Source organism: Phyllobates terribilis, unplaced genomic scaffold (assembly GCF_046119375.1).
Source record: "Phyllobates terribilis strain yellow unplaced genomic scaffold, ASM4611937v1 Scaffold_2__4_contigs__length_985480577, whole genome shotgun sequence".
Lineage (NCBI taxonomy): Eukaryota > Metazoa > Chordata > Amphibia > Anura > Dendrobatidae > Phyllobates > Phyllobates terribilis.
Window position 1 is genome coordinate 948791255 of NW_027362762.1, and position 27407 is coordinate 948818661.

Below are 27407 nucleotides of genomic sequence, written 5' to 3' on the forward strand. Positions count from 1 at the left end.
CTACACTCTGATGTGCCGGTGGATCCTTTGTACGAACGATCTGATGGACTCAATCTGGCCAATCATATGTGCATAGCTAGATTAAGGTTATGCAAGTAAAAAGCTATAGGATATTATTATATGAATACAAAGTCTAATAGGTACCTGGCACCTGATCTTTACACACAGAAGAAGTCCTCCCATCAGTACGATGAACATCACTGTGATGATTATTCTCCAATTGTTAGAAACTCTAAATATATAGTCTAGAAATAAAACATAAAAAGTTACATCTTCTGAACATCCGCTGAGTTTCAACAGGTGACGGGAATCTGAAATAAACAGTTTTTGCCAATTTTTCTCGGTGGCAATGGTGAGGAGCTAAATTATAAACCACACAAACATAACCTGCAAACACAGGAGCAAACTTAAATGTCCATCAATTCTCTGGTTGAATTGTGAGCAGACATAACAGTTCTCGGGATTATTGGATGGCTCATAGTCATGTCAGGAAAAGGAATAAGAAGCCAACTATGGTAAATACCTAGCAGGTACTGACCTTGGATATATCGCTGGTGACCAACACATCACCAGCTACGAAGATATGGACAATAAAGAAGCAATTGTCCACCAGGAATAGAAACCATATCCTCTATATTACCAATCACTAGAAATGGACCTTAAATGGTCTCAATTGTTAAGTTGTACCTACAAAAACCAGCAGGAACACAAGTTCAGTAAGGTGATGTGCACATGGAGGATTTTGAGGTGCTTAAAATCTATGCGTTTTCTTGATTAAATCAGCTTGATTCACATTATCCACAAAATCCCAAAGAAGCAACTTATTTTCCCTCCTTTGTTCAAATTGTTTGTATTCAAAAAATTATTATACAACAGGAAGGAAAAGAAAAGGAAAAATATGGGCAAACAAGGAAAAATAAGGGAAAAGGGGCTTATTGTTTTATAGATTGATAATGTAAATATTATAAAGTGGAGGTTCATTATAATCCATACACACATATCCTTACTATTGAGGATAATGTCTGCCTTCCATGGATTTACAAACATTGGATGAGACACGACACAAGTCACCGACGTCCCATTAATTCCACTTCTTCTGATTGTGCTGATCACTGACCACGTCCCGTCCGGATCTTCCAGTTTTGTAGTGTTTTTATCATCTGAATGTGGGATCCAGGAGATTTCTGCAGGTGGATTCCCACCGATGGCGCCACACTCTGGAGATCCGTCACTGTTTAGTTTTAGGTAAGTAGTTGGCTGGACTGAAAATGAAACAATTATTCATTTATTACGTTATCTATCATTTTATGATAAGCATTGTATAAATAAGCATCTGTCAGTTGTGGAAATCCATTACACGGTAGTTTGCAACTGAATTGACGGGAAAGATAAATTCTATGTAAGTAGAATTGGCAAGGAAAGGGTTGAAAAACCTTATCTTCACCCCTCCTGTGCCCTCCACATTTCTGTCTTGATGCCACCGATTGGATTTTATCCTGACTTCTGCATTTCTTTCAGACGGATCTTGCAGTCACTAAACCCCCAAACCGTCACGAGGGATGCAATGTAGAGCCAGTGTCAATCAGGGCCGGGGGTGCGGTTACAACCGCCGCTCTGTATACTGAGCAGTGACTGAACCAGCGCCGCCCCCATGACTGATACTGAATTCTGACGGGGATAATAAAGTTAATTTTCTCCCTGCTGCATTTGGCAGTTTGCAGGTGCATGGCAGCTTTATAGCGCTATAACCTGCAGATTAACCGCATATCACAGGTTAATAGCATTATTTCTGATGACAGGTTCGCTTTAAGAACCTTTGGTGATATCACAATCATGTGACTGGTCATGTGACAAGGATGTCACCACAGGCCCTGTACTGTGAGGGGCCATAGAAGAATTAAAGAAGGGGAGACTGGTAAGTATTCTATATTCTAAATTGTGTGTTTGCATGTCTCTGCATGTGCATGCATGCCTGCATATGTGTATGTGCATGCATGTCTCTGTATATATGTGCATGCATGTCTCTATGTATGTGCATTCATGCATCTGTATGTATGTATGTATGTGCATGCATGCCTCTGTGTACATGTGCATGCATGTCTCTATGTACAGTATGTGCATGCATGCCTCTGTATATATGTGCATTCATGCCTCTGTATGAGCTTGTGCATGCATGTCTCTGTGGATGTATGTTTGTATGTGCCTGTGCATGCATGTATGTGCATGCATGTTTCTGTATGTAGGTATATGCATGTCCCTGTTTGTATGCACATGCATGCATTTGTATGTATGTGCCATGCTTGCATGTATGTGCTTGCGCATGCATGTCTTTGTATGTACATTATGTGCATGCTCGGATCTGTATGTATGAGTGACGCGCCCCTGGGCCTGTGTCGCGCTGCGGTGCGCACGCGGGAGCTTACCCGGAGCCGGATCCGTGGAGGGTTGTAGTCTCGTGGCGGTGACCCGGTCCGTGCCCAGGGAGTCAAACTGGACGGCAGTCTACTAGTAGTAAATAGTTGATGACTACGCCACCCGTTGAGTGCAGCCAGGGAGCTGCTGCTGCGGGGCAGACCGCTGAGGCCGATGGTAGGATTATGCAGCGTGATAGTATAACCCCCAACGGGAGGGGTATGGTCTCAGGGCAGCCGACGTGGATGATGGGGGTAGCAGGAACCACTCAGAGACGGTACGGTGTAGTTCAGGGTCTTTACTGGTGACAATGATAGACCCTCCCGGAGTACTTGCTAGCGAACGGGGCCTGGTCAGTCCTTGAGCAGATGGGATCTCCCCTGGCCAGGCGTAGTTGTAGGCCTCCCAAACTGACTGTACTCTTCTGGCTACCTTGCTAGAAGCTGATGTAAGTAGCCCACGTCCCTGAGTGTACCGTGTGGTGCTCACCCGTATGGCCGGTGACTCGGGGCCTTCTAATGGCTTCCGCTCCACGATGGCGGTGCTGGTCCCACGCGTGTGACCGTGCCTTCGGGCTTCTGGGCCAGAGGACCTGAAATCCCCTGCCTGACGGATTCTGCTGCTGGGTAGGAGTTAGTCCCCACAGCCTCGGACTCCGGGTCCGGAAAGAAGTCTTCTTAGTCAGGGCGAGCTCTGCGGCTGCCAGCCCCTGACTCCTTGTAACTCTGCTGTTTCCTATGCTGCTTCTTGTCTCTACTCCACTTGTCTGACTCTCTCTGCCTCAGCCCCGGGTTTATACAGGGGAAGTTCTTCCCCTCCCAAGACTGGGCAGGAGGTGTGGCATGCACAGGATCCCTGACCAAAGGACCTCCCACCTGCTCTCAGACATAACATTACATTACTGTGGAAAACCAGACCCCTGGGGTGCCACATTCCACCCTAGTGAAATTTAGTACTCCGGGACTAAACACATTTAGAAAAACATAACAAGGCAAAAACATTAATAATACAATAAGAAAACATATAAAGATGGTTACGGCGTGTCCGCAACCGGGTGCAGTCTCTGAAGAGAGCAAGGTGTCCATTTCACCAACACAGGGAGACGTAACCAGGTAGGGGTCTGTCCTACCCCGAGTCCTTAACAGTCTCTAGTCCATCCTGGGTTACGCTCCAACTATGTACAAGGATTCCCGGTAAATCCACCAAGGATTCCTAAAAATAACTAGAAACACAACATTATACACAAGCAACAAGACACAGAAAAACATAAATAAAACAATTTATACACTTTAAATTCTCCAGCGTGCGGGTAACTGGCCTCTAGTGGCCCGAGTGGACCTACGGAGCTGACTGTCTGGCCCTGAACTACAGGGTGTAGGAGCTGTCAAGGGTAAACTGGGCAGCTGTCTACCGGCTCTTTGTCTCACTAGGGGTACGGCAGGCTCACTATAAGCAGAGGGTTGATTCTCCTGTTCTGCTTGGGTGGAGTCTTCTGCCTCCTGGACCGGCTGTTCTTCCAGCTCTACCCGTTGCTCCGTAGGTTCTTGGGATGATGGTTGGAGGAAGGTGAGTACGGGTACCACAACTGCACCATTGACTTGAGTCCAAGACTGAGGGAAGTCCCCGAGCACGGTACTAACCATATCTTCCCTTTCTTCCACGGGTCGATGGTCTTCTTGTTCCTCTTCAGGGTTCCTCAGTTGTTCGGGACACTTCTTCAGGTGGTCCCGGGATACAATGGCTGTGGTTTCCCCTCCGTCTTTACTGATGGTACAGACCTTCGGGTTCTCGTGGCTTGAGGGCAGTACGGTGTACGGGTCCTTCTCCCACTGGTCGTCCAACTTGTGGAGCCGTCTCTTCCTCTTCAAGACCTGCTCTCCGGGTACCAGGGGAACAGCGGGAGCATACTGGTTGTAAGTTTTCTCTTGTCTTTCCCTAGCCTGACAGAGACTTCGCTCCACGCTCTCCTGTACTCTCCGGTACTGCTGCTGCCTCTCTGTGTCCCAGTCTGTTTCTGGTGAAGTGTCCTCGGGGGTCAGGACTCCCATTTCCAGGTCAACAGGTAACTTACCAGGTCTTGCCCTCATTAGGTAAGCCGGGGTACAGTTGGTGGAACCTACCGGGATGTGGTTGTATAGGTCCACCAGATCGGGCAACTTTTCAGGCCACAGACTGCGTTCTTCCAGGGGCAACGTTTGTAGAAGATCCATTACCACCTGGTTCATTTTTTCACAAAGTCCATTAGTCTGCGGATGGTAGGGTGTCGTCCTTATCTTCCGGCAGCCATACAGATTGCAGAATTCCTGAAAGACCTCCGCTTCAAAGGCAGGTCCCTGGTCCGTCAGCACTTGGTCCGGGTACCCGTGTGGACGGCAGAAGTGCTGCTGGAAGGCTCTAGCTGCTGTTTGAGCCGTTAAGTCCTTGACGGGGACGACAACCAAGAACCAGGAGTAATGATCCCCGATGGTTAACGCGTAGACGTAGCCACTTCTGCTTGGGGTCAGTTTTACATGATCCAAGGCTACCAGTTCCAACGGTTGCCGGGTGACGATGGACTGCAGGGGAGTCTTCTGGCTGGCTCGGTCCTTCCTTCTCAGGTTGCACGGGCCACAATCTCTGCACCACTTCTCGATGGTTCCCCTCATGCCTACCCAGTGGAACCGCTCGCGCAGCAGGAACTCCAGCTTTTTCCACCCAAAGTGTCCAGCTCCGTCGTGGTATGCCTCCATCACCATGGCTGCGTCTCTTCGTGGCACCACTACTTGCCAGAGTAATTCATGCGTCCGGGAGTTAACCATTCTGCGGCACAACTTCCCTTTGTAAAGGAACAGTCGACTCTTCTCTGCCCATAGTTGTTTGGCTTCCTCCGGAGCGTCTGGTTCAAGGCGAGCCTCCGGCCGAGTCAGCATCTCCTTCACCAGTCGGACGGCAGGGTCGCTGTCTTGCGTTTCCGCCCAGTTGTAGTGGGGTAAGGGGTTCAACGTAGCAGCCTGCTTACTCCTTACCCGGTGGGAATACTGAATAGTCCCATGACGGTGGAACGCAGGGAGTTCAACTTCTTCCAGTCCCTCCGGATCTTCTCCTCCATCCGGCAGGTTGGGCATCCTGGACAGGGCGTCCGCGTTGGTATTGGAGCGTCCTGCCCGGTATTTAATTGTGAACTCGTAGTTGGACAGACGGGCCATCCACCTCTGCTCCAGGGCACCGAGTCTTGCCGTGTCCAGGTGTGTCAGCGGGTTGTTATCCGTGTACACGGTGAACCGGGAAGAAGCGAGGTAATGCTTAAAGCGCTCAGTGATTGCCCATACTACGGCCAGGAACTCTAACTTAAATGAGCTGTAATTCTCGGGGTTCCTTTCGGTGGGTCGCAGTTTTCGGCTGGCGTAGGCGATTACTCGTTCCTTCCCCTGCTGGATCTGGGACAGTACGGCTCCTAGCCCGATGTTACTGGCGTCGGTGTAGAGGATAAAGGGCTGGCTATAATCCGGGTACGCCAGGATTTCGTCCCCCGTGAGGGCCATCTTCAGCTGGCGGAAGGACTCTTCTTCCAGCTCTTCCCATTTGAAGGGCGGCTTCTGGTTCTTGGCCTTCCGGGACTGGCCTATCAGGAGGTCCTGCATAGGTGCTGCCTTTTTGGTGAAACCGGGAATAAACCTTCAGTAGTAGCCTACCAACCCGAGGAACTGCCGCACTTCTTTTACGCTGGAGGGGCTTGGCCATTCCTTAATTGCGGTGATTTTATCAGGGTCGGGAGCCACTCCGTCAGCGCTCACTACGTGTCCCAGGTACTGCACCTTTGGTTTCAGGAGGTGACACTTGGAGGGTTTCACCTTTAGGCCGTAACTCGCCAGAGCCTCGAACACTTCCGCCAGGTGTTTCAGGTGGTCCTCATACGTCTTGGAATATACGATGACATCGTCCAGGTACAACAGGACCGTCTCGAAGTTTCTGTGGCCCAGACAACACTCCATTAGGCGTTGGAAGGTTCCTGGTGCGTTGCAGAGTCCGAACGGCATGCAGGTAAACTCGCTAAGTCCCATCGGGGTGGTGAATGCGGTCTTCTCCCGGTCCGCCTCTGCTACAGGAACCTGCCAGTACCCGCTAGTGAGATCCAAGGTAGAGAAGAAGTTAGCAGATCTTAAAGCAGCCAATGACTCCTCTATCCTTGGTAAGGGGTACGCATCCTTGTGTGTGATACGGTTGATTTTCCGGTAATCTACACACATCCTCATGGTGTTGTCTTTCTTTTTGACTAAAACTAATGGGGCTGCCCAGGGGCTACAACTATCCCGGATTACCCCAGCCTCCTTCATGTCTCTAAGCATCCCCTTGGCGTGTTGGTAATGTGCAGGGGGTACGGGTCGATACCTCTCTTTTATGGGAGGATGATCTCCCGTGGGGATGCGATGTTCTACCCCCTTGACTCGCCCGAAGTCTAACGGGTGTTTACTAAACACTCTCTCATACTCTTGAACCACCCGATAGACTCCTTGTTTCTGATGTGAGGGAGTGGAGTCAGTACCCAGATGTAGTTGCTGACACCAGTCCTCCATGTCTTTCTTAGAGCCGTTACCTTCCTCCGGGTGAGATGGAGGCAAGGGTTCCACAGATTGTATAGAATTTTGATTAGTGATATATAATTTGGCTAGCGTGGCATACCGGGGCAGGTACACTTCCCTCTCCCCGATATTTATTATGCGAACGGGCACCCTCCCATGGCGTACATTGACGACCCCCCGTGCTGTCAAAATGGTGGGCCTACTGTCTGAGTAAACTGGTTCTACCATTGCCTGGTAATCTCTACCTCTCAGACCAATAGCTGCCCGGCACCAAATCATCATTTCACTTTTTGGGGGCATGGCAATAGGAAAAGGGTCACACATTCTTACGCTACCAATCTCACCGCCGGAGAGTTCCACTTGTTGCCGTTGCATCAGTGCCCGGATCTCTTTCTGGAGCACCCGCTGCTCGCCGGAGCTGGCATTCTTGGCAACCTGCTGTAAAAGGAAAATCACCTCTGCAAGACAATTTTCAATTACATTAGTTCCTAGAGTTATTTTTGGGTGACTCTCATGTTTATCAATATCTACAATGATCAGTCCCTGTGCGGCCAGTTCGACTCTACCAATTTTGATGGTCACCTCTTTAAATCCGATCTGTGGCACGGGCTGACCATTGCTGGCGATGATACTCAAGTCGTCGTCGGGGTAGCGGGTAATATCCGAGTCATTCCAGTACTGCTTGAAGAGCACGTACGGGATGGTGGTGACCTGTGACCCGGTGTCCAGTAGGGCACTCATGGGAATGCCATCCAGTACCACAGGCAAGACTGGACGTCCTCCCACATATCTGTCTCGCCAGTTCGATGGGCCTGGTGATCTTTTTCCTGGGGGTTGGCCCTCTACCCCAGGTTGTGCCCGTTTAAAGAACAGTACCTTGCCATATGTCCGGGTTGATTGCAGCGGCGGCAGATGGGTCGTCCGTCCTCACTGTATCGGTCACTGGGTCTTCCTCTGGCCGGTGGGGTCCTCCTTGGTCGACGCCACGGGATGTCCTCCGGTCCGGATGCCAGCTGGATCTTCCCTGGGGTGGAAACCTGTAAAGACTGCACAGTTCGGGTTAGCGCAGCAACGCTCTTAGCTAGCTCTTGGACCTGATGGTGTAGGTCTGGAGCCGGGTCATTGTCCAAAGCCTGCGCATCAGCTCCCACAGGCCCTGCTGACAAGGGCGCCGCCTCCTGGTAGTAAGTGGTAGTGGGGCGTCTGTGGGTCACAACGCCACCTGGTGCCGGTTCTCGGAGCACCCGGATGGCTCTGTCCTTGAACTGTGCAAAGTCCAGATGGGGATCCTGTAAGGCCATTGCCCGCAACTGGGTTCGGTGGGCATTGCAATATAAACCCTCTATAAATTGTTCAGTCAACAGCCTGTCCTCGTTTCCCACCCCATCAGGGTCGGTCTGCTTTATGGCCCTCAGGGCCTCTTGTAGGTTTAGTGCATAGTCCCTTATACTCTCATGCGCTCGCTGCTTGCACCCGTAGAATCTAAGCTTAATCTCGGCTGAGGTGCGGGTATCAAAGGTGTCCTTCAGCCGGGTTAGTATCCCTGCGACAGTCTTCCTCCCAGGTGGCCAGGATTTTACTTCCCTTTTGGCTGCCCCTGTTAGATGGGCCACCAGGATGCTCACTTTTTGCTCTTCTGTGAGGGGGTACACCTGGAAGAGGCTATCCAGCTTTTCTCTAAAGTCATGCAGGGTATGTGACTCCCCTGAGTACTGGGGTAGCCAAGCTGCTCCCGGGATATAGGGCATGGTGAAGGGCATAACTGCAGCAGCGGTAGCGCTGGCGGGGGTTGAGGCAGTGAAGCTCTCCTCCGTATCCGACATCTTCCTCCCCCCTAGTGGACCGTGGCCTACCTTGCGATGATCCTCTTCCGTAGGCCGCGGCTCCGCAGTGGATCGTCAGGGTTGAGGACCTTCCGTCGCGCTCCTGTGACGTCGGCGTCTGCTGGGCTCCTTCCAGGACCTTACGCAACGTCCGGACGTGAGGCGGGGCTTCAGTTCTCGCGCGCTTTCGGAGTCCACGCCCCTCTTCTTCCCGCGCGGCGTCCTCAAGATGGCGTCCAATGGCGGGAAAACTCCACGGATGGCGGGAAGAAGGTCGAAGATGGCGCCGGATGGCGGGAAAACTTCGCGGATGGCGGGAAGAAGGTAGAAGATGGCGCCGGATGGCGGGAAACCTCCACGGATAGCGGGAATCTTCACCACTGGTAAGTTTGAACAGTCTTTGCTTTTCAGGCACGCAGTACCCGGTGGTTGCGGGCACGAAATCCTGCCGACTACGCCAAGGTTGACGCGCCCCTGGGCCTGTGTCGCGCTGCGGTGCGCACGCGGGAGCTTACCCGGAGCCGGATCCGTGGAGGGTTGTAGTCTCGTGGCGGTGACCCGGTCCGTGCCCAGGGAGTCAAACTGGACGGCAGTCTACTAGTAGTAAATAGTTGATGACTACGCCACCCGTTGAGTGCAGCCAGGGAGCTGCTGCTGCGGGGCAGACCGCTGAGGCCGATGGTAGGATTATGCAGCGTGATAGTATAACCCCAAACGGGAGGGGTATGGTCTCAGGGCAGCCGACGTGGATGATGGGGGTAGCAGGAACCACTCAGAGACGGTACGGTGTAGTTCAGGGTCTTTACTGGTGACAATGATAGACCCTCCCGGAGTACTTGCTAGCGAACGGGGCCTGGTCAGTCCTTGAGCAGATGGGATCTCCCCTGGCCAGGCGTAGTTGTAGGCCTCCCAAACTGACTGTACTCTTCTGGCTACCTTGCTAGAAGCTGATGTAAGTAGCCCACGTCCCTGAGTGTACCGTGTGGTGCTCACCCGTATGGCCGGTGACTCGGGGCCTTCTAATGGCTTCCGCTCCACGATGGCGGTGCTGGTCCCACGCGTGTGACCGTGCCTTCGGGCTTCTGGGCCAGAGGACCTGAAATCCCCTGCCTGACGGATTCTGCTGCTGGGTAGGAGTTAGTCCCCACAGCCTCGGACTCCGGGTCCGGAAAGAAGTCTTCTTAGTCAGGGCGAGCTCTGCGGCTGCCAGCCCCTGACTCCTTGTAACTCTGCTGTTTCCTATGCTGCTTCTTGTCTCTACTCCACTTGTCTGACTCTCCCTGCCTCAGCCCCGGGTTTATACAGGGGAAGTTCTTCCCCTCCCAAGACTGGGCAGGAGGTGTGGCATGCACAGGATCCCTGACCAAAGGACCTCCCACCTGCTCTCAGACATAACATTACATTACTGTGGAAAACCAGACCCCTGGGGTGCCACATGAGCATGCATGAATCTATATGTAAGTGCTATATATGCATGTATGTGCCTGTGCATGCATGTCTTTGTATGTATTTGCATGCACGTATCTGTATGTATGTCCCAGTGCATGCATGTCTTTGTATGTATGTGCCTGTTTGGACACACCTTCTCATGTAAAGCTGTTTCTGTATTTTCATGACTATGAAAATTGTACATTCACACTGAAGGCATCAAAACTATGAATTAACACATGTGGAATTATATACTTAACAAAAAAGTGTGAAACAACTGAAAATATGTCTTATATTCTAGGTTCTTCAAAGCAGCCACCTTTTGCTTTGATGACTGCTTTGCACACTCTTGGCATTCTCTTGATGAGCTTCAAGAGGTAGTCACCAGAAATGGTCTTCCAACAATCTTGAAGGAGTTCCCAGAGATGCTTAGCACTTGTTGGCCCTTTTGCCTTCACTCTGCAGTCCAGCTCACCCCAAACCATCTCGATTGGGTTCAGGTCTGGTGACTGTGGAGGCCAGGTCATCTGGCGTAGCACCCCATCACTCTCCTTCTGGGTCAAATAGCCCTTACACAGCCTGGAGGTGTGTTTGGTGTCATTTTCCTGTTGAAAAATAAATGATAGTCCAACTAAACGCAAACCGGATGGAATAGCATGCCGCTGCAAGATGCTGTGGTAGCCATGCAAGTTCAGTATGCCTTCAATTTTGAATAAATCCCCAACAGTGTCACCAGCAAAGCACCCCCACACCATCACACCTCCTCCTCCATGCTTCACGGTGGTAACCAGGCATGTAGAGTCCATCCATTCACCTTTTCTGCGTCGCACAAAGACATGGTGGTTGGAACCAAAGATCTCAATTTTGGACTCATCAGGCCAAAGAACAGATTTCCACTGGTCTAATGTCCATTCCTTGTGTTTTATAGCCCAAACAAGTCTCTTCTGCTTGTTGCCTGTCCTTAGCAGTGGTTTCCTAGCAGCTATTTTACCATGAAGGCCTGCGGCACAAAGTCTCCTCTTAACAGTTGTTCTAGAGATGTGTCTGCTGCTAGAACTCTGTGTGGCATTGACCTGGTCTCTAATCTGAGCTGCTGTTAACCTGCAATTTCTGAGGCTGGTGACTCGGATAAACTTATCCTCAGAAGCAGAAGTGACTCTTGGTCTTCCTTTCCTGGGGCGGTCCTCATGTAAGTCAGTTTCTTTGTAGCGCTTGATGGGTTTTGCAACTGCACTTGGGGACACTTTCAAAGTTTGCCCAATTTTTCAGACTAACTGAACTTCATTTCTTAAAGTAATGATGGCCACTCATTTTTCTTTACTTAGCTGCTTTTTTCTTGCCATCATACAAATTCTAACAGTCTATTCAGTAGGACTATCAGCTGTGTATCCACCAGACTTCTGCACAACACAACTGATGGTCCCAACCCCATTTATAAGGCAAGAAATCCCACTTTTTAAACCTGACAGGGCACACCTGTGAAGTGAAGACCATTTCCGGTGACTACCTCTTGAAGCTCATCAAGAGAATGCCCAGAGTGTGCAAAGCAGTCATCAAAGCAAAAGGTGGCTACTTTGAAGAACCTAGAATATAAGACATATTTTCAGTTGTTTCACACTTTTTTGTTAAGTATATAATTCCACATGTGTTAATTCATAGTTTTGATGCCTTCGGTGTGAATGTACAATTTTCATAGTCATGAAAAAACAGAAAAATCTTTAAATGAGAAGGTGTGTCCAAACTTTTGGTCTGTACTGTATACGTATGCATGTTTCTGTATGTATGTGCCTTTGCCTGCATGTTTCTGTATGTTTGTATGTGCATGCATGTGTCTGTATATATGTATCTGTGTGTATGCATTTGTCTGTATGTGCTCCATGTATGCATATATCTGTCTGCATCTCCTCTGTGTATACATATATTTGTGTGTATGTGCTCTTTGTATACATGTGTATGTGGTATATGTATTTACATGTGTGTAACATGCAATGTATGTGTCACATATTGTGTATGTAGCATCCTCCTTTATAAGTCTCGGCAGCGCAGACCAGAGTTTATAGGTGTAAATGATTCTGTGTGATGGTACAATATGTTTGGATTTAGGGCCTCACTTTAAACTTTTGCCCAGGGCCCCACTTTGTCTAAAACCGGCCCTCATGGTTGGACAAGTAGGTGGAATTGGAGGAGAGATAAGTGTAATATTCTTTAACACTTTCCCAGCACGTAGGATCCAGCAAAATGGTACCTAGCTAGCCACCAAAAAATTGAAAAAATGAATTGGATTTTTTTTCTTTAAATTCTGTCTGGATTCACTATGGATAAAATTGATTACTTTATCTCTAACCTGTTGTCATTCTTACTGACAGCATTCACACCAAGTTTTTCTCATCCTCAAATCTGAAAATGATTTTCCTTTTACTTTATCTTACAAATGTAACTCCTTAAAGAGATTTTACACTACTAATTTAATCCCCTTTAATCTGTATTAACTTTTCCTGACACTTTTCTAATACACTTTTATTGCCTGCCCTGCTCCTGTAAGCTCATCGGTCGGTCATATATCCTTCTGTTTTGATTCCGGCTCTGCTACTTCTGATCGGGGGACTGGAATGGGACGACCAAGGTCACATCTGGCTTCACTCTCCTCTGCCTGAATGCTGCTTTGAAGTGCCGTGCCTTCAGCTGACAAGCTCTGTGATATACTTTTGATTCTGGATCCAATCCTCCATACATTCCTCTTTATTAGAAATATGGATATGGATGAATCCTTTGGTAACCCACACCTGAGAGTTTGATTCCACCGGAATGGGACAAACATGCTCAGATCACACTTCACTCTTCTCTCTGCCTGAATGCTGCTTTGAAGTGCCATGCCTTCAGCTGACAAGCCCTGTAATATACTTTTGATTCTGGATCAAATCCTCCATACATTCCTCTTTATTAGAAATATGGATATGGATGAATCCTTTGGTAACCCAAACATGAGAGTTTGATTCCTATTGGCTTGACTTTATCTGACCAATACTAAAAGGCTGTTCAGAAAGTTTTTACTTTAAAACCAGACAATAAGCAGCATGACTGCCCAGTTCTTCAACTTCTGATTAGTAATTTACCTCTGTTCACTCCTAAAATCTTCTTTACTTTAACTACGGCGAGTTATGTTGGTGGCCAGTAGTGTAAAGCACTGCATAAAAGGTAAGTTAATAACTAAATATTCAGGTCTTCGGTGCAAAGTTATTTGGGATCTGGTTTTCACTGGGGCCACATCTAGTAGTAGAGGATCGCAATTGGATTTTTCTAGTAGTTCCATAGAAAATAAAGAAATGACCGTACATAAGCTCCATCCAATCAGTGGATCCTGGACAGAATTATCCCATTCCGGCGATATATGTTGAATCAGCGGTTGGACTGATTTAGTAGTTTTCACTGATCTTGTAGATTTGCTGATTTGCTGCAATACCCGTTTAATGGAAAAATAAATAAAACGAGTGTAGGAGGCATAAAATTGCAGGAGACCCTTTATTATGTATTTTTTTTAAATGCCCCTTAAATTTCATAAAAATAAAAAAATAGAATTAGAATGAAAAACAGAACTTAAAAGCAAAAGAAAATTCAGATAAGAAAATGGGAAATATTATGGATGTCGATTATGATAATGTATATACAGCAAGTATTGGATGTACTGTGTTACTCAGATATTTTCAAAAATGATCCTACACATACTTAGCAGCTTTCTAGGAAAAAACTATAACATTAGTTCTCACCTAATACTTGTAGAGAAAAGTCTCTGAAGAACGTGTCCTTGACGCGCCCCTGGGCCTGTGTCGCGCTGCGTTGCGCACGCGGGAGCTTACCCGGAGCCGGATCTCTTGAGGGTTGTAGTCTCGTGGCGGTGACCCGGTCCGTGCCCAGGGAGTCAAACTGAACGGCGATGTATCAGCGGTAGATGTTGTACGACTACGCCACCCGTTGAATGCAGCTATGGAGCTGCCGCTGCAGGACAGTCCGCTGAGGCCGGTGGATGGATGGTGCAGCGTAGAGGGTATAACCCCCAACGGGAGGGGTATGGCCTCAGGGCAGCAGATGTGGATGATGGGGGTAGCAGGAACCACTCGGAGACGGTACGGTGTAGTTCAGGGTCTTTACTGGTGACAACGATAGACCCTCCCGGAGTACTGGCTAGTGATTGGGGCCTGGTCAGTCCTTGAGCAGATGGGATCTCCCCTGGCCAGGCGGAGTTGTAGGCCTCCCAAACTGACTGTACTCTTCTGGCTACCTTGCTAGAAGCGGGTATAAGTAGCCCACGTCCCTGAGTGTACCGTGTGGTGCTCACCCGTATGGCCGGTGACTCGGGGCCTTCTAATGGCTTCCGCTCCACGATGGCGGTGCTGGTCCCACGCGTGTGACCGTGCCTTCGGGCTTCTTGGCCAGAGGACCTGAAATCCCCTGCCTGACGGATTCTGCTGCTGGGTAGGAGTTAGTCCCCACAGCCTCGGACTCCGGGTCCGGTAAGAAATCTTCTCAGTCAGGGCGAGCTCTGCAGCTGCCAGCCCCTGACTCGTAGTAATATTGCTCCCACTGAGCTTCTGCTGTTTCTTCCTATGCTGCTTCTCTGTCTCTACTCTCCTTGACTGACTAACCCTGCTTCAGCCCCGGGTTTATATAGGGGAAGTTCTTCCCCTCCCAAGACTGGGCAGGAGGTGTGGCATGCACAGGATCCCTGACCAAAGGACCTCCCACCTGCTCTCAGACATAACATTATATTACTGTGGAAACCAGACCCCTGGGGTGCCACATTCCCCCCTAGTAAAATTTAGTACTCCGGGACTAAACACATTTTTATAAACATAACAGAGTACAACCAAACATTATAATAAAGAGACACATAACAATGGTCACGGCGTGTCCGCAACCGGGTGCAGTCTTTGAGGGGAAGCAAGGTGTCCATTTCACCAAAACAGGGAGACGTAACCAGGTAGGGGTCTGTCCTACCCCGAGTCCTTAACAGTCTCTAGTCCATCCTGTGTTACGCTCCAACTATGTACAAGGATTCCCGGTAAATCCACCAAGGATTCCTAAAAATAACTGGAAACACAAAATTATACACAAGCAACAATACACAGGTAAACATAAATAAAACAATTTATACACTTCAAATCCTCCAACGTGCGGGTAACTGGCCTCTAGTGGCCCTAGTGGACCTACGGAGCTGACTGTCTAGCCCTGAACTACAGGGTGTAGGAGCTGTCAAGGGTAAACTGGGCAGCTGTCTACCGGCTCTTTGGCTCACTAGGGATATGGCAGGCTCACTGCCTCCTGGACCGGCTGTTCTTCCAGCTCTACCTGTTGCTCCGTAGGTGCTTGGGATGCTGGTTGGAGGAAGGTGAGTACGGGTACCACAACTGCACCATTGACTTGAGTCCAAGACCGAGGGAAGTCTCCGAGCACAGTATTAACCATGTCTTCCCTTTCCTCTACGGGTCGATGGTCTTCTTGTTCCTCTTCAGGGTTCCTCAGTTGTTCGGGACACTTCTTCAGGTGGTCCCGGGATACGATGGCTGTGGTTTCCCCTCCGTCTTTACTGATGGTACAAACCTTCGGGTTCTCGTGGCTTGAGGGCAGTACGGTGTACGGGTCCTTCTCCCACTGGTCGTCCAACTTGTGGAGCCGTCTCTTCCTCTTCAAGACCTGCTCTCCGGGTGCCAGGGGAACAGCAGGAGCATACTGGTTGTAAGTTTTCTCTTGTCTTTCCCTAGCCTGACAGAGACTTCGCTCCACGCTCTCCTGTACTCTCCGGTACTGCTGCTGCCTCTCTGTGTCCCAGTCTGCTTCTGGTGAAGTGTCCTCAGGTGTCAGGACTCCCATTTCCAGGTCAACAGGTAACTTACCAGGTCTTGCCCTCATTAGGTAAGCCGGGGTACAGTTGGTGGAACCTACCGGGATGTGGTTGTATAGGTCCACCAGATCGGGCAACTTCTCAGGCCACAGACTGCGTTCTTCCAGGGGCAACGTTTTTAGAAGATCCATTACCACCTGGTTCATTTTCTCACAAAGTCCATTAGTTTGCGGATGGTAGGGTGTCGTCCTTATCTTCCGGCAGCCATACAGATTGCAGAATTCCTGGAAGACCTCCGCTTCAAAGGCAGGTCCCTGGTCCGTCAGCACTTGGTCCGGGTACCCGTGTGGACGGCAAAAGTGCTGCTGGAAGGCTCTAGCTGCTGTTTGAGCCGTTAAGTCCTTGACGGGGACGACAACCAGAAACCGGGAGTAATGATCCACGATGGTTAACGCGTAGACGTAGCCACTTCTGCTTGGGGTCAGTTTTACATGATCCAAGGCTACCAGTTCCAACGGTTGCCGGGTGACGATGGACTGCAGGGGAGTCTTCTCGCTGGCACGGTCCTTCCTTCTCAGGTTGCACGGGCCACAGTCTCTGCACCACTTCTCAATGGTTCCCCTCATGCCTACCCAGTGGAACCGCTCGCGCAGCAGGAACTCCAGCTTCTTCCACCCGAAGTGCCCAGCTCCGTCGTGGTATGCCTCCATCACCATGGCTGCGTCCCTTCGTGGCACCACTACTTGCCAGAGTAATTCATGCGTCCGGGAGTTAACCATTCTGCGGCACAACTTCCCTTTGTAAAGGAACAGTCGACTCTTCTCTGCCCATAGTTGTTTGGCTTCCTCCGGAGCGTCTGGTTCAAGGCGAGCCTCCGGCCGAGTCAGCATCTCCTTCACCAGTCGGACGGCAGGGTCGCTGTCTTGCGTTTCCGCCCAGTTGTAGTGGGGTAAGGGGTTCAACGTAGCAGTCTGCTTACTCCTTACCTGGTGGGAATACTGAATAGTCCCATGACGGTGGACCGCAGGGAGTTCAACTTCTTCCAGTCCCTCCGGATCTTCTCCTCCGTCCGGCAGGTTGGGTATCCTGGACAGGGCGTCCGCGTTGGTATTGGAGCGTCCTGCCCGGTATTTGATTGTGAACTCGTAGTTGGACAGACGGGCCATCCACCTCTGCTCCAGGGCACCGAGTCTTGCCGTGTCCAGGTGTGTCAGCGGGTTGTTATCCGTGTACACGGTGAACCGCGAAGAAGCGAGGTAATGCTTAAAGCGCTCGGTGACTGCCCATACCACGGCCAGGAACTCTAGCTTAAATGAGCTGTAATTCTCGGGGTTCCTTTCGGTGGGTCGCAGTTTTCGGCTGGCGTAGGCGATTACTCGTTCTTTCCCTTGCTGAATCTGGGACAGTACGACTCCTAGCCCGATGTTACTGGCGTCGGTGTAGAGGATAAAGGGCTGGCTATAATCCGGGTACGCCAGGATTTCATCCCCCGTGAGGGCCATCTTCAGCTGGCGGAAGGACTCTTCTTCCAGCTCCTCCCATTTGAAGGGCGGCTTCTGGTTCTTGGCCTTCCGGGACTGGCCTATCAGGAGGTCCTGCATAGGTGCTGCCTTTTTGGTGAAACCGGGGATGAATCTGCGGTAATAGCCTACCAACCCGAGGAACTGCCGCACTTCCTTTACACTGGAGGGACTTGGCCATTCCTTAATTGCGGTGATCTTATCAGGGTCGGGAGCCACTCCGTCAGCGCTCACCACGTGTCCCAGGTACTGCACCTTTGGCTTCAGGAGGTGACACTTCGAGGGCTTCACCTTCAGGCCGTAACTTGCCAGGGCTTCGAACACTTCCGCCAGATTTTTCGGGTGGTCCTCATAAGTCTTGGAATATACGATGACATCGTCCAGGTACAACAGGACCGTCTCGAAGTTTTTGTGTCCCAGACAGCACTCCATTAATCGTTGGAAGGTTCCTGGTGCGTTACAAAGTCCAAACGGCATGCAGGTAAACTCACTAAGTCCCATCGGGGTGGTGAATGCGGTCTTCTCCCGGTCCGCCTCTGCTACAGGAACCTGCCAGTACCCGCTAGTGAGATCCAAGGTGGAGAAGAAGTTAGCAGATCTTAAAGCAGCCAAAGACTCCTCTATCCTTGGTAAAGGGTACGCATCCTTGTGTGTGATACGGTTGATTTTCCGGTAATCTACACACATCCTCATAGTGTTGTCTTTCTTTTTGACTAAAACTAGTGGGGCTGCCCAGGGGCTACAGCTATCTCGGATTACCCCAGCCTCCTTCATGTCTCTAAGCATCCCCTTGGCGTGTTGGTAATGTGCAGGGGGTACGGGTCGATACCTCTCTTTTATGGGAGGATGATCTCCCGTGGGGATGCGGTGTTCTACCCCCTTGACTCGCCCGAAGTCTAACGGGTGTTTACTAAACACTCTCTCATACTCTTGAACCACCCGGTAGACTCCCGGTTTCTGGTGGGAGGGAGTGGAGTCAGTTCCCAAGTGTAGTTGCTGACACCAATCCTCCATTACTTTCTTAGAGCCGTTACCTTCCTCCGGGTGAGATGGAGGCAAGGGTTCCACAGACTGTATAGAGTTTTGGTTGATGGTATATAATTTGGCTAGCGTGGCATACCGGGGCAGGTACACTTCCCTCTCCCCGATATTGATTATGCGAACGGGCACCCTCCCATGGCGTACATTGACCACCCCCCGTGCTGTCAAAATGGTGGGCCTACTGTCTGAGTAAACTGGTTCTACCATTGCCTGGTAATCTCTACCTCTCGGACCAATAGCTGCCCGGCACCAAATCATCATTTCACTTTTTGGGGGCATGGCAATAGGGAAAGGGTCACACATTCTTACGCTACCAATCTCACCGCCGGAGAGTTCCACCTGTTGCCGTCGCATCAGTGCCCGGATCTCTTTCTGGAGCACCCGCTGCTCGCCGGAGCTGGCGTTCTTGGCAACCTGCTGTAGAAGGAAAATCACCTCTGCAAGACAATTTTCAATTACATTAGTTCCTAGAGTTATTTTTGGGTGACTCTCATGTTTGTCAATATCTACAATGATCAGTCCCTGGGCTGCCAGTTCGACTCTACCGATTTTGATGGTCACCTCTTTAAATCCGATCTGTGGCACGGGCTGGCCATTGCTGGCGATGATACTCAAGTCGTCGTCAGGGTAGCGGGTAATATCCGAGTCATTCCAGTACTGCTTAAAGAGCACGTACGGGATGGTGGTGACCTGTGACCCGGTGTCCAGTAGAGCACTCATGGGAATGCCATCCAGTACCACAGGCAAGACTGGACGTCCTCCCACATATCTGTCGCGCCAGTTCGATGGGCCTGGTGATCTTTTTCCTGGGGGTTGGCCCTCTACCCCAGGTTGTGCCCGTTTAAAGAACAGTACCTTGCCAAATGTCCGGGTTGATTGCAGCGGCGGCAGATGCGTCGTCCGTCCTCGCTGTATCGGTCACTGGGTCTTCCTCTTGCCGGTGGGGTCCTCCTTGGTCGACGCCACGGGATGTCCTCCGGTCCGGATGCCAGCTGGATCTTCCCTGGGATGGAAGCCTGTAAAGACTGCACAGTTCGGGTTAACGCAGCAACGCTCTTAGCTAGCTCTTGGACCTGATGGTGTAGGTCTGGAGCCGGGTCATTGTCCAAAGCCTGCGCATCAGCTCCCACAGGCCCTGCCGACAAGGGCGCCGCCTCCTGGTGGTAAGTGATAGCAGGGCGCCTGTGGGTCACAACGCCACCCGGTGCCGGTTCTTGGAGCACCCGGATGGCTCTGTCCTTGAACTGTGCAAAGCCCAGATGGGGATCCTGTAAGGCCATTGCCCGCAACTGGGTTCGGTGGGTATTACAATACAGTCCCTCTATAAACTGTTCGGTCAACAGCCTGTCCTCGTTTCCCACTCCATCAGGGTCGGTCTGCTTAATGGCCCTCAGGGCCTCTTGTAGTTTTAGTGCATAGTCCCTTATACTCTCATGCGCTCGCTGCTTGCACCCGTAGAATCTAAGCTTAATCTCGGCTGAGGTGCGGGTATCAAAGGTGTCCTTCAGCCGGGTTAGTATCCCTGCGACAGTCTTCCTCCCAGGTGGCCAGGATTTTACTTCCCTTTTGGCTGCCCCGGTTAGTTGGGCCACCAGGATGCTCACTTTTTGCTCTTCTGTGAGGGGGTACACCTGGAAGAGGCTATCCAGCTTTTCTCTAAAGTCATGCAGGGTATGTGACTCCCCTGAGTACTGGGGTAGCCAACCTGCTCCCGGGATATAGGGCATGGTGAAGGGCATAACTGCAGCAGCGGTATCGCTGGCGGGGGTTGAGGCAGTGAAGCTCTCCTCCGTATCCGACATCTTCCTCCCCCCTAGTGGACCGTGGCCTACCTTGCGATGATCCTCTTCCGTAGGCCGCGGCTCCGCAGTGGATCGTCAGGGTTGAGGACCTTCCGTCGCGCTCCTGTGACGTCGGCGTCTGCTGGGCTCCTTCCAGGACCTTACGCAACGTCCGGACGTGAGGCGGGGCTTCAGTTCTCGGGCGCTATCGGAGTCCACGCCCCTCTTCTTCCCACGCGGTGTCCTCAAGATGGCGTCCAATGGCGGGAAAACTCCACGGATGGCGGGAAGAAGGCAGAAGATGGCGCCGGATGGCGGGAAACTTCACCGATGGCGGGAAGAAGGCTGAAGATGGCGCCGGATGGCGGGAATCTTCACCACAGGTAAGTTTGAAAAGTCTCTTTTTCAGGCACGCAGTACCCGGTGGTTGCGGGCACGAAATCCTGCCGACTACGCCAAAGTTGACGCGCCCCTGGGCCTGTGTCGCGCTGCGTTGCGCACGCGGGAGCTTACCCGGAGCCGGATCTCTTGAGGGTTGTAGTCTCGTGGCGGTGACCCGGTCCGTGCCCAGGGAGTCAAACTGAGCGGCGATGTATCAGCGGTAGATGTTGTACGACTACGCCACCCGTTGAATGCAGCTATGGAGCTGCCGCTGCAGGACAGTCCGCTGAGGCCGGTGGATGGATGGTGCAGCGTAGATGGTATAACCCCCAACGGGAGGGGTATGGCCTCAGGGCAGCAGATGTGGATGATGGGGGTAGCAGGAACCACTCGGAGACGGTACGGTGTAGTTCAGGGTCTTTACTGGTGACAACGATAGACCCTCCCGGAGTACTGGCTAGTGATTGGGGCCTGGTCAGTCCTTGAGCAGATGGGATCTCCCCTGGCCAGGCGGAGTTGTAGGCCTCCCAAACTGACTGTACTCTTCTGGCTACCTTGCTAGAAGCGGGTATAAGTAGCCCACGTCCCTGAGTGTACCGTGTGGTGCTCACCCGTATGGCCGGTGACTCGGGGCCTTCTAATGGCTTCCGCTCCACGATGGCGGTGCTGGTCCCACGCGTGTGACCGTGCCTTCGGGCTTCTTGGCCAGAGGACCTGAAATCCCCTGCCTGACGGATTCTGCTGCTGGGTAGGAGTTAGTCCCCACAGCCTCGGACTCCGGGTCCGGTAAGAAATCTTCTCAGTCAGGGCGAGCTCTGCAGCTGCCAGCCCCTGACTCGTAGTAATATTGCTCCCACTGAGCTTCTGCTGTTTCTTCCTATGCTGCTTCTCTGTCTCTACTCTCCTTGACTGACTAACCCTGCTTCAGCCCCGGGTTTATATAGGGGAAGTTCTTCCCCTCCCAAGACTGGGCAGGAGGTGTGGCATGCACAGGATCCCTGACCAAAGGACCTCCCACCTGCTCTCAGACATAACATTACATTACTGTGGAAACCAGACCCCTGGGGTGCCACATCCTTATCATTCATAACTTCACAAGTGTACGTCCCTTCATCAGATATCTCAGTGTTATTGATCGTCAGTGATAAATGGTCACTTCTCATTCTTGTGCTGCAGGAGCTGTATGACGTCTTTGTATTATCCTCCTCTATTTTATATGATATTACACAGGATGAATTATATAGACGAACCTTCCATGTAACTGACAGTAATGTGTCTCCAGGATCAACCTTACACTGCAGAACAGCAGGATCACCTCTTCTCACCTTCACCATGCCTGGAAGTGAGAAAATTACATTGGAGAGTGAAGAATATGGTCAGTCCTTCTCCAGATCTGATTATTTACTACCACCAACTTTAGATCCACACAATATAAAAATTAATGAATCTTTGTAAGGTTTATTTTGAAGGAACATTGTCCAAACTTTAAATCCTGTGTAGAGTGAGAAGAAATCAAAATTATATGAAATTTCTACAACATTGAAAATCATAATAAGGTTAAATATTCACACTAGCATGAGATCTGTCAACTTTTTAAGACAATGAATCACAATGGATACCCTATTTCCCGTCTCTCTTCACTTTCCAGTATTTTTATCTGCAATGATAGAGAAAACTTACCAGAGGATACATGTGTCGAGTACAAGAGAACCAGAAAACTTACTGATGGCTCATTTCATAATTCTACTGTAGAGAAAAATACATTGACGAAATATATGTGGCACTCCAGGGGTCTGGTTTCCACAGTAACAAGCAATGTTATGTCTGAGAGCAGGTGGGAGGTCTCTTGGCCAGGGATCCTGTGCATGCCACACCTCCTGCCCAGTCTTGGGAGGGGAAGACCTTCCCCTATATAAACCCGGGGCTGAAGCAGGGTTAGTCAGTCAAGGAGAGTAGAGACAAGAAACAGTCACAGGAAGAAACAGCAGAAGCTCAGTGGGAGCAATACTACTACAAGTCAGGGGCTGGCAGCTGCAGAGCTCGCCCTGACTGAGAAGCTTTCTTACCGGACCCGGCGTCCGAGGCTGTGGGGACTAACTCTTACCCAGCAGCAGAAGCCGACCGGCAGGGGATTTCAGGTCCTCAGGCCCAGAAACCCGAAGGCACGGTCACACGTGTGGGACCAGCACCGCCATCGTGGAGCGGAAGCCAATAGAAGGCCCCGAGTCACCGGCCATACGGGTGAGCACCACACGGTACACTCAGGGACGTGGGCTACTTATATCCGCTTCTAGCAAGGTAGCCAGAAGAGTACAGTCAGTTTGGGAGGCCTACAACTCCGCCTGGCCAGGGGAGATCCCATCTGCTCAAGGACTGACCAGGCCCCGTTCGCTAGCAAGTACTCCGGGAGGGTCTATCGTTGTTACCAGTAAAGACCCTGAATTACACCGCACCGTCTCTGAGTGGTTCCTGCTACCCCCATCTTCCACGTCGGCTGCCCTGAGGCCATACCCCTCCCGTTGGGGGTTATACTATCACGCTGCACAATTCTACACCGGCCTCAGCGGTCTGCCCTGCAGCGGCAGCTCCATAGCTGCAAATCAACGGGTGGCGTAGTCGACACTCAAATAACATCTATCAAGACTGCCACACACTGAGTTTGACTCCCTGGGCACGGACCGGGTCCCCGCCACTCGGAGACTACAACCCTCATCTGATCCGGTTCCGGGTAAGCCCCCGTGCGCGAGACGCTGCGCGACACAGCAGGCCCAGGGGCGCGTCAACTTTGGTGTAGTCGGCAGGATTTCGTGCCCGCAACCACCGGGTACTGCGTGCCTGAAAAAGAGACTTTTAAAACTTACCATCCGTGAAGTTTTCCCGCCATCGGTGAAGATTCCCGCCATCCGGCGCCATCTTCTGTCTTCTTCCCGCCATCCGCGAAGTTTTCCCGCCATCCGGTGCCATCTTCAGCCTTCTTCCCGCCATCCGTGGAGTTTTCCCGCCGTTGGACGCCATCTTGAGGACGCCGCGCGGGAAGAAGAGGGGCGTGGACTCCGAAAGCGCGCGAGAACTGAAGCCCCGCCTCACGTCCGGACGTTGCGTAAGGTCCTGGAAGGAGCCCAGCAGACGCCGACGTCACCGGAGCGCGACGAAAGGTCCTCAACCCTGACGATCTACTGCGGAGCCGCGGCCTACGGAACAGGATCATCGCAAGGTAGGCCACGGTCCACTAGGGGGGAGGAAGATGTCGGATGCGGAGGAGAGCTTCATTGCCTCAAACCCCGCCAGCGCCACCGCTGCTGCAGTTATGCCCTTCACCATGCCCTATATCCCGGGAGCAGCTTGGCTACCCCAGTACTCAGGGGAGTCACATACCCTGCATGACTTTAGAGAAAAGCTGGATAGCCTCTTCCAGGTGTACCCCCTCACAGAAGAGCAAAAAGTGAGCATCCTGGTGGCCCAACTAACCGGGGCAGCCAAAAGGGAAGTAAAATCCTGGCCACCTGGGAGGAAGACTGTCGCAGGGATACTAACCCGGCTGAAGGATACCTTTGATACCTGCACCTCAGCCGAGATTAAGCTTAGATTCTACGGGTGCAAGCAGCGAGCGCATGAGAGTATAAGGGACTATGCACTAAACCTACAAGAGGCCCTGAGGGCCATTAAGCAGACCGACCCTGATGGAGTGGGAAACGAGGACAGGCTGTTGACCGAACAATTTATAGAGGGACTATATTGTAATGCCCACCGAACCCAGTTGCGGGCAATGGCCTTACAGGATCCCCATCTGGGCTTTGCACAGTTCAAGGACAGAGCCATCCGGGTGCTCCGAGAACCGGCACCGGGTGGCGTTGTGACCCACAGGCGCCCTACTACCGTTTACCACCAGGAGGCGGCGCCCTTGTCGGCAGGGCCTGTGGGAGCTGATGCGCAGGCTTTGAACAATGACTCGGCTCCAGACCTGCACCATCAGGTCCAAGAGCTAGCTAAGAGCGTTGCTGCGCTAACCCGAACTGTGCAGTCTTTACAGGTTTCCACCCCAGGGAAGATCCAGCTGGCATCCGGACCGGAGGACATCCCGTGGCGTCGACCAAGGAGGACCCCACCGGCCAGAGGAAGACCCAGTGACCGATACAGCGAAGACGGACGACCCATCTGCCGCCGCTGCAATCAACCCGGACATATGGCAAGCAGGTTGCCAAGAACGCCAGCTCCGGCGAGCAGCGGGTGCTCCAGAAAGAGATCCGGGCACTGATGCGACGGCAACAGGTGGAACTCTCCGGCGGAATCCTTGGTGGATCTACCGGGAATCCTTGTACAATTAGTTGGAGCGTAACCCAGAATGGACTAGAGACTGTTAAGGACTCGGGGTAGGACAGACCCCTACCTGGTTACGTCTCCCTGTTTTGGTGAAATGGACACCTTTGTTTCTTCAAAGACTGCACCCGGTTACGGACATGCCGTGACCACCTTTATGTGTTTCTTTATTGTATTGTTATTGTTATATCTTGTTATGTTTTTCTAAAATATGTTTAGTCCCGGAGTACTAAATTTCACTAGGGGGAATGTGGCACCCCAGGGGTCTGGTTTCCACAGTAACAAGCAATGTTATGTCTGAGAGCAGGTGGGAGGTCTCTTGGCCAGGGATCCTGTGCATGCCACACCTCCTGCCCAGTCTTGGGAGGGGAAGACCTTCCCCTATATAAACCCGGGGCTGAAGCAGGGTTAGTCAGTCAAGGAGAGTAGAGACAAGAAACAGTCACAGGAAGAAACAGCAGAAGCTCAGTGGGAGCAATACTACTACAAGTCAGGGGCTGGCAGCTGCAGAGCTCGCCCTGACTGAGAAGCTTTCTTACCGGACCCGGCGTCCGAGGCTGTGGGGACTAACTCTTACCCAGCAGCAGAAGCCGACCGGCAGGGGATTTCAGGTCCTCAGGCCCAGAAACCTGAAGGCACGGTCACACGTGTGGGACCAGCACCGCCATCATGGAGCGGAAGCCAATAGAAGGCCCCGAGTCACCGGCCATACGGGTGAGCACCACACGGTACACTCAGGGACGTGGGCTACTTATATCCGCTTCTAGCAAGGTAGCCAGAAGAGTACAGTCAGTTTGGGAGGCCTACAACTCCGCCTGGCCAGGGGAGATCCCATCTGCTCAAGGACTGACCAGGCCCCGTTCGCTAGCAAGTACTCCGGGAGGGTCTATCGTTGTTACCAGTAAAGACCCTGAATTACACCGCACCATCTCTGAGTGGTTCCTGCTACCCTCATCTTCCACGTCGGCTGCCCTGAGGCCATACCCCTCCCGTTGGGGGTTATACTATCACGCTGCACAATTCTACACCGGCCTCAGCGGTCTGCCCTGCAGCGGCAGCTCCATAGCTGCAAATCAACGGGTGGCGTAGTCGACACTCAAATAACATCTATCAAGACTGCCACACACTGAGTTTGACTCCCTGGGCACGGACCGGGTCCCCGCCACTCGGAGACTACAACCCTCATCTGATCCGGTTCCGGGTAAGCCCCCGTGCGCGAGACGCTGCGCGACACAGCAGGCCCAGGGGCGCGTCATATACAGTATAGAGATAGATATTTTTAGAGTTGAACTTCCTGTCCAGCAAACTTTCCATCTGTCATACACTCTTTATGGCTTTACTACATGGTATGGTTTTCCGGCTCTCAGTTCCTTCATCACATTTTGAAGCTCCTTGACAAAATAGTTTAAAAATCATGTGTCCTTCATGTCACTTGATAAACCATTTATGATATGTCTGCCGCGGATGGAGTACTTCCATGATGACCATCTTGCATGTGTGCCCACCCCTGACAGGAAGCTGTGTCTTCCAAGATTTTTACTCAGGATTACTCTACAAATTTATCTTGGCTGTTATATGTACACTTTGTCTTTGCTATGTTTTTATTTTGCTCTTTCTATTGTTTGACCACAGCAAACTTCTCCAATCAGCAGTTTGCACAGCCAAGGATTCTGTTGACATAAACCCTTCCTGAAGTTCATTCATGACTGGGCTCAAGACATTTGTTTCCAGTATAGCCCCCAAGATCAATTGTTCCCAATTCTACAAACCATTTCATCTCATTCACTAGCAGCCCCTTCTGCTCCAGCTCCACTGCCTCAACTTGTATCTGCACCATAACCAGTCTCTTGTTGAAGATAATGTTGACCTTAAATCCTGCAGAGGGTTTCTGAATCAATGTATGATCCAGTTTGAAGTTGTGATGCATCAGTCGATGTCAGAAAGAGCTAAAGTTGATTTCATTGTGTCTCTGTTGTCCGAAAAAGCATTGGTCTTGGTCACCCCACTCTAGTAACAGAGTGATTAAGTGGTGGACAATCTTCAGAAATTCTTAGTGATATTTAGAATATCATATGAAGAGTTAGACTTGGCTTCGTTTGCAGTATCGTCTTTATTTCATATCTGTAGGGAGCCAATACACCATTCAGTTTCCTGCTCTCATTACAGAATTCAAATGCAATAATAAAGTCTTGATGACTTCCTTCTGTGATGATCAGAATGAGTCGTCACATGCCATCATCTCTAGATGATCTCATCGTTGGCCAAGAGAAACTGATCTATTCCTTCATGTGCCTTGATTAGCTGCCTAC

At 51.1% G+C, this 27407-nt stretch overlaps 1 protein-coding gene and 1 pseudogene across 1 annotated transcript; both read right to left on the reverse strand.

Moving 5' to 3' along the window:
- On the reverse strand, positions 1 to 27025 carry LOC141248337 (cell surface glycoprotein CD200 receptor 1-B-like). The gene is made up of 6 exons (XM_073669346.1): positions 26818 to 27025; positions 21855 to 22117; positions 13987 to 14023; positions 1008 to 1262; positions 145 to 245; positions 1 to 54 (listed from the first exon to the last, which is right to left on the reverse strand). Exons 1-6 carry the CDS (start codon positions 27023 to 27025, stop codon positions 1 to 3), a joined length of 918 nt encoding a protein of 305 aa, XP_073525447.1.
- Positions 27025 to 27407, reverse strand: part of LOC141248354 (cell surface glycoprotein CD200 receptor 1-B-like) — a 42778-nt pseudogene continuing 42395 nt past the window's right edge.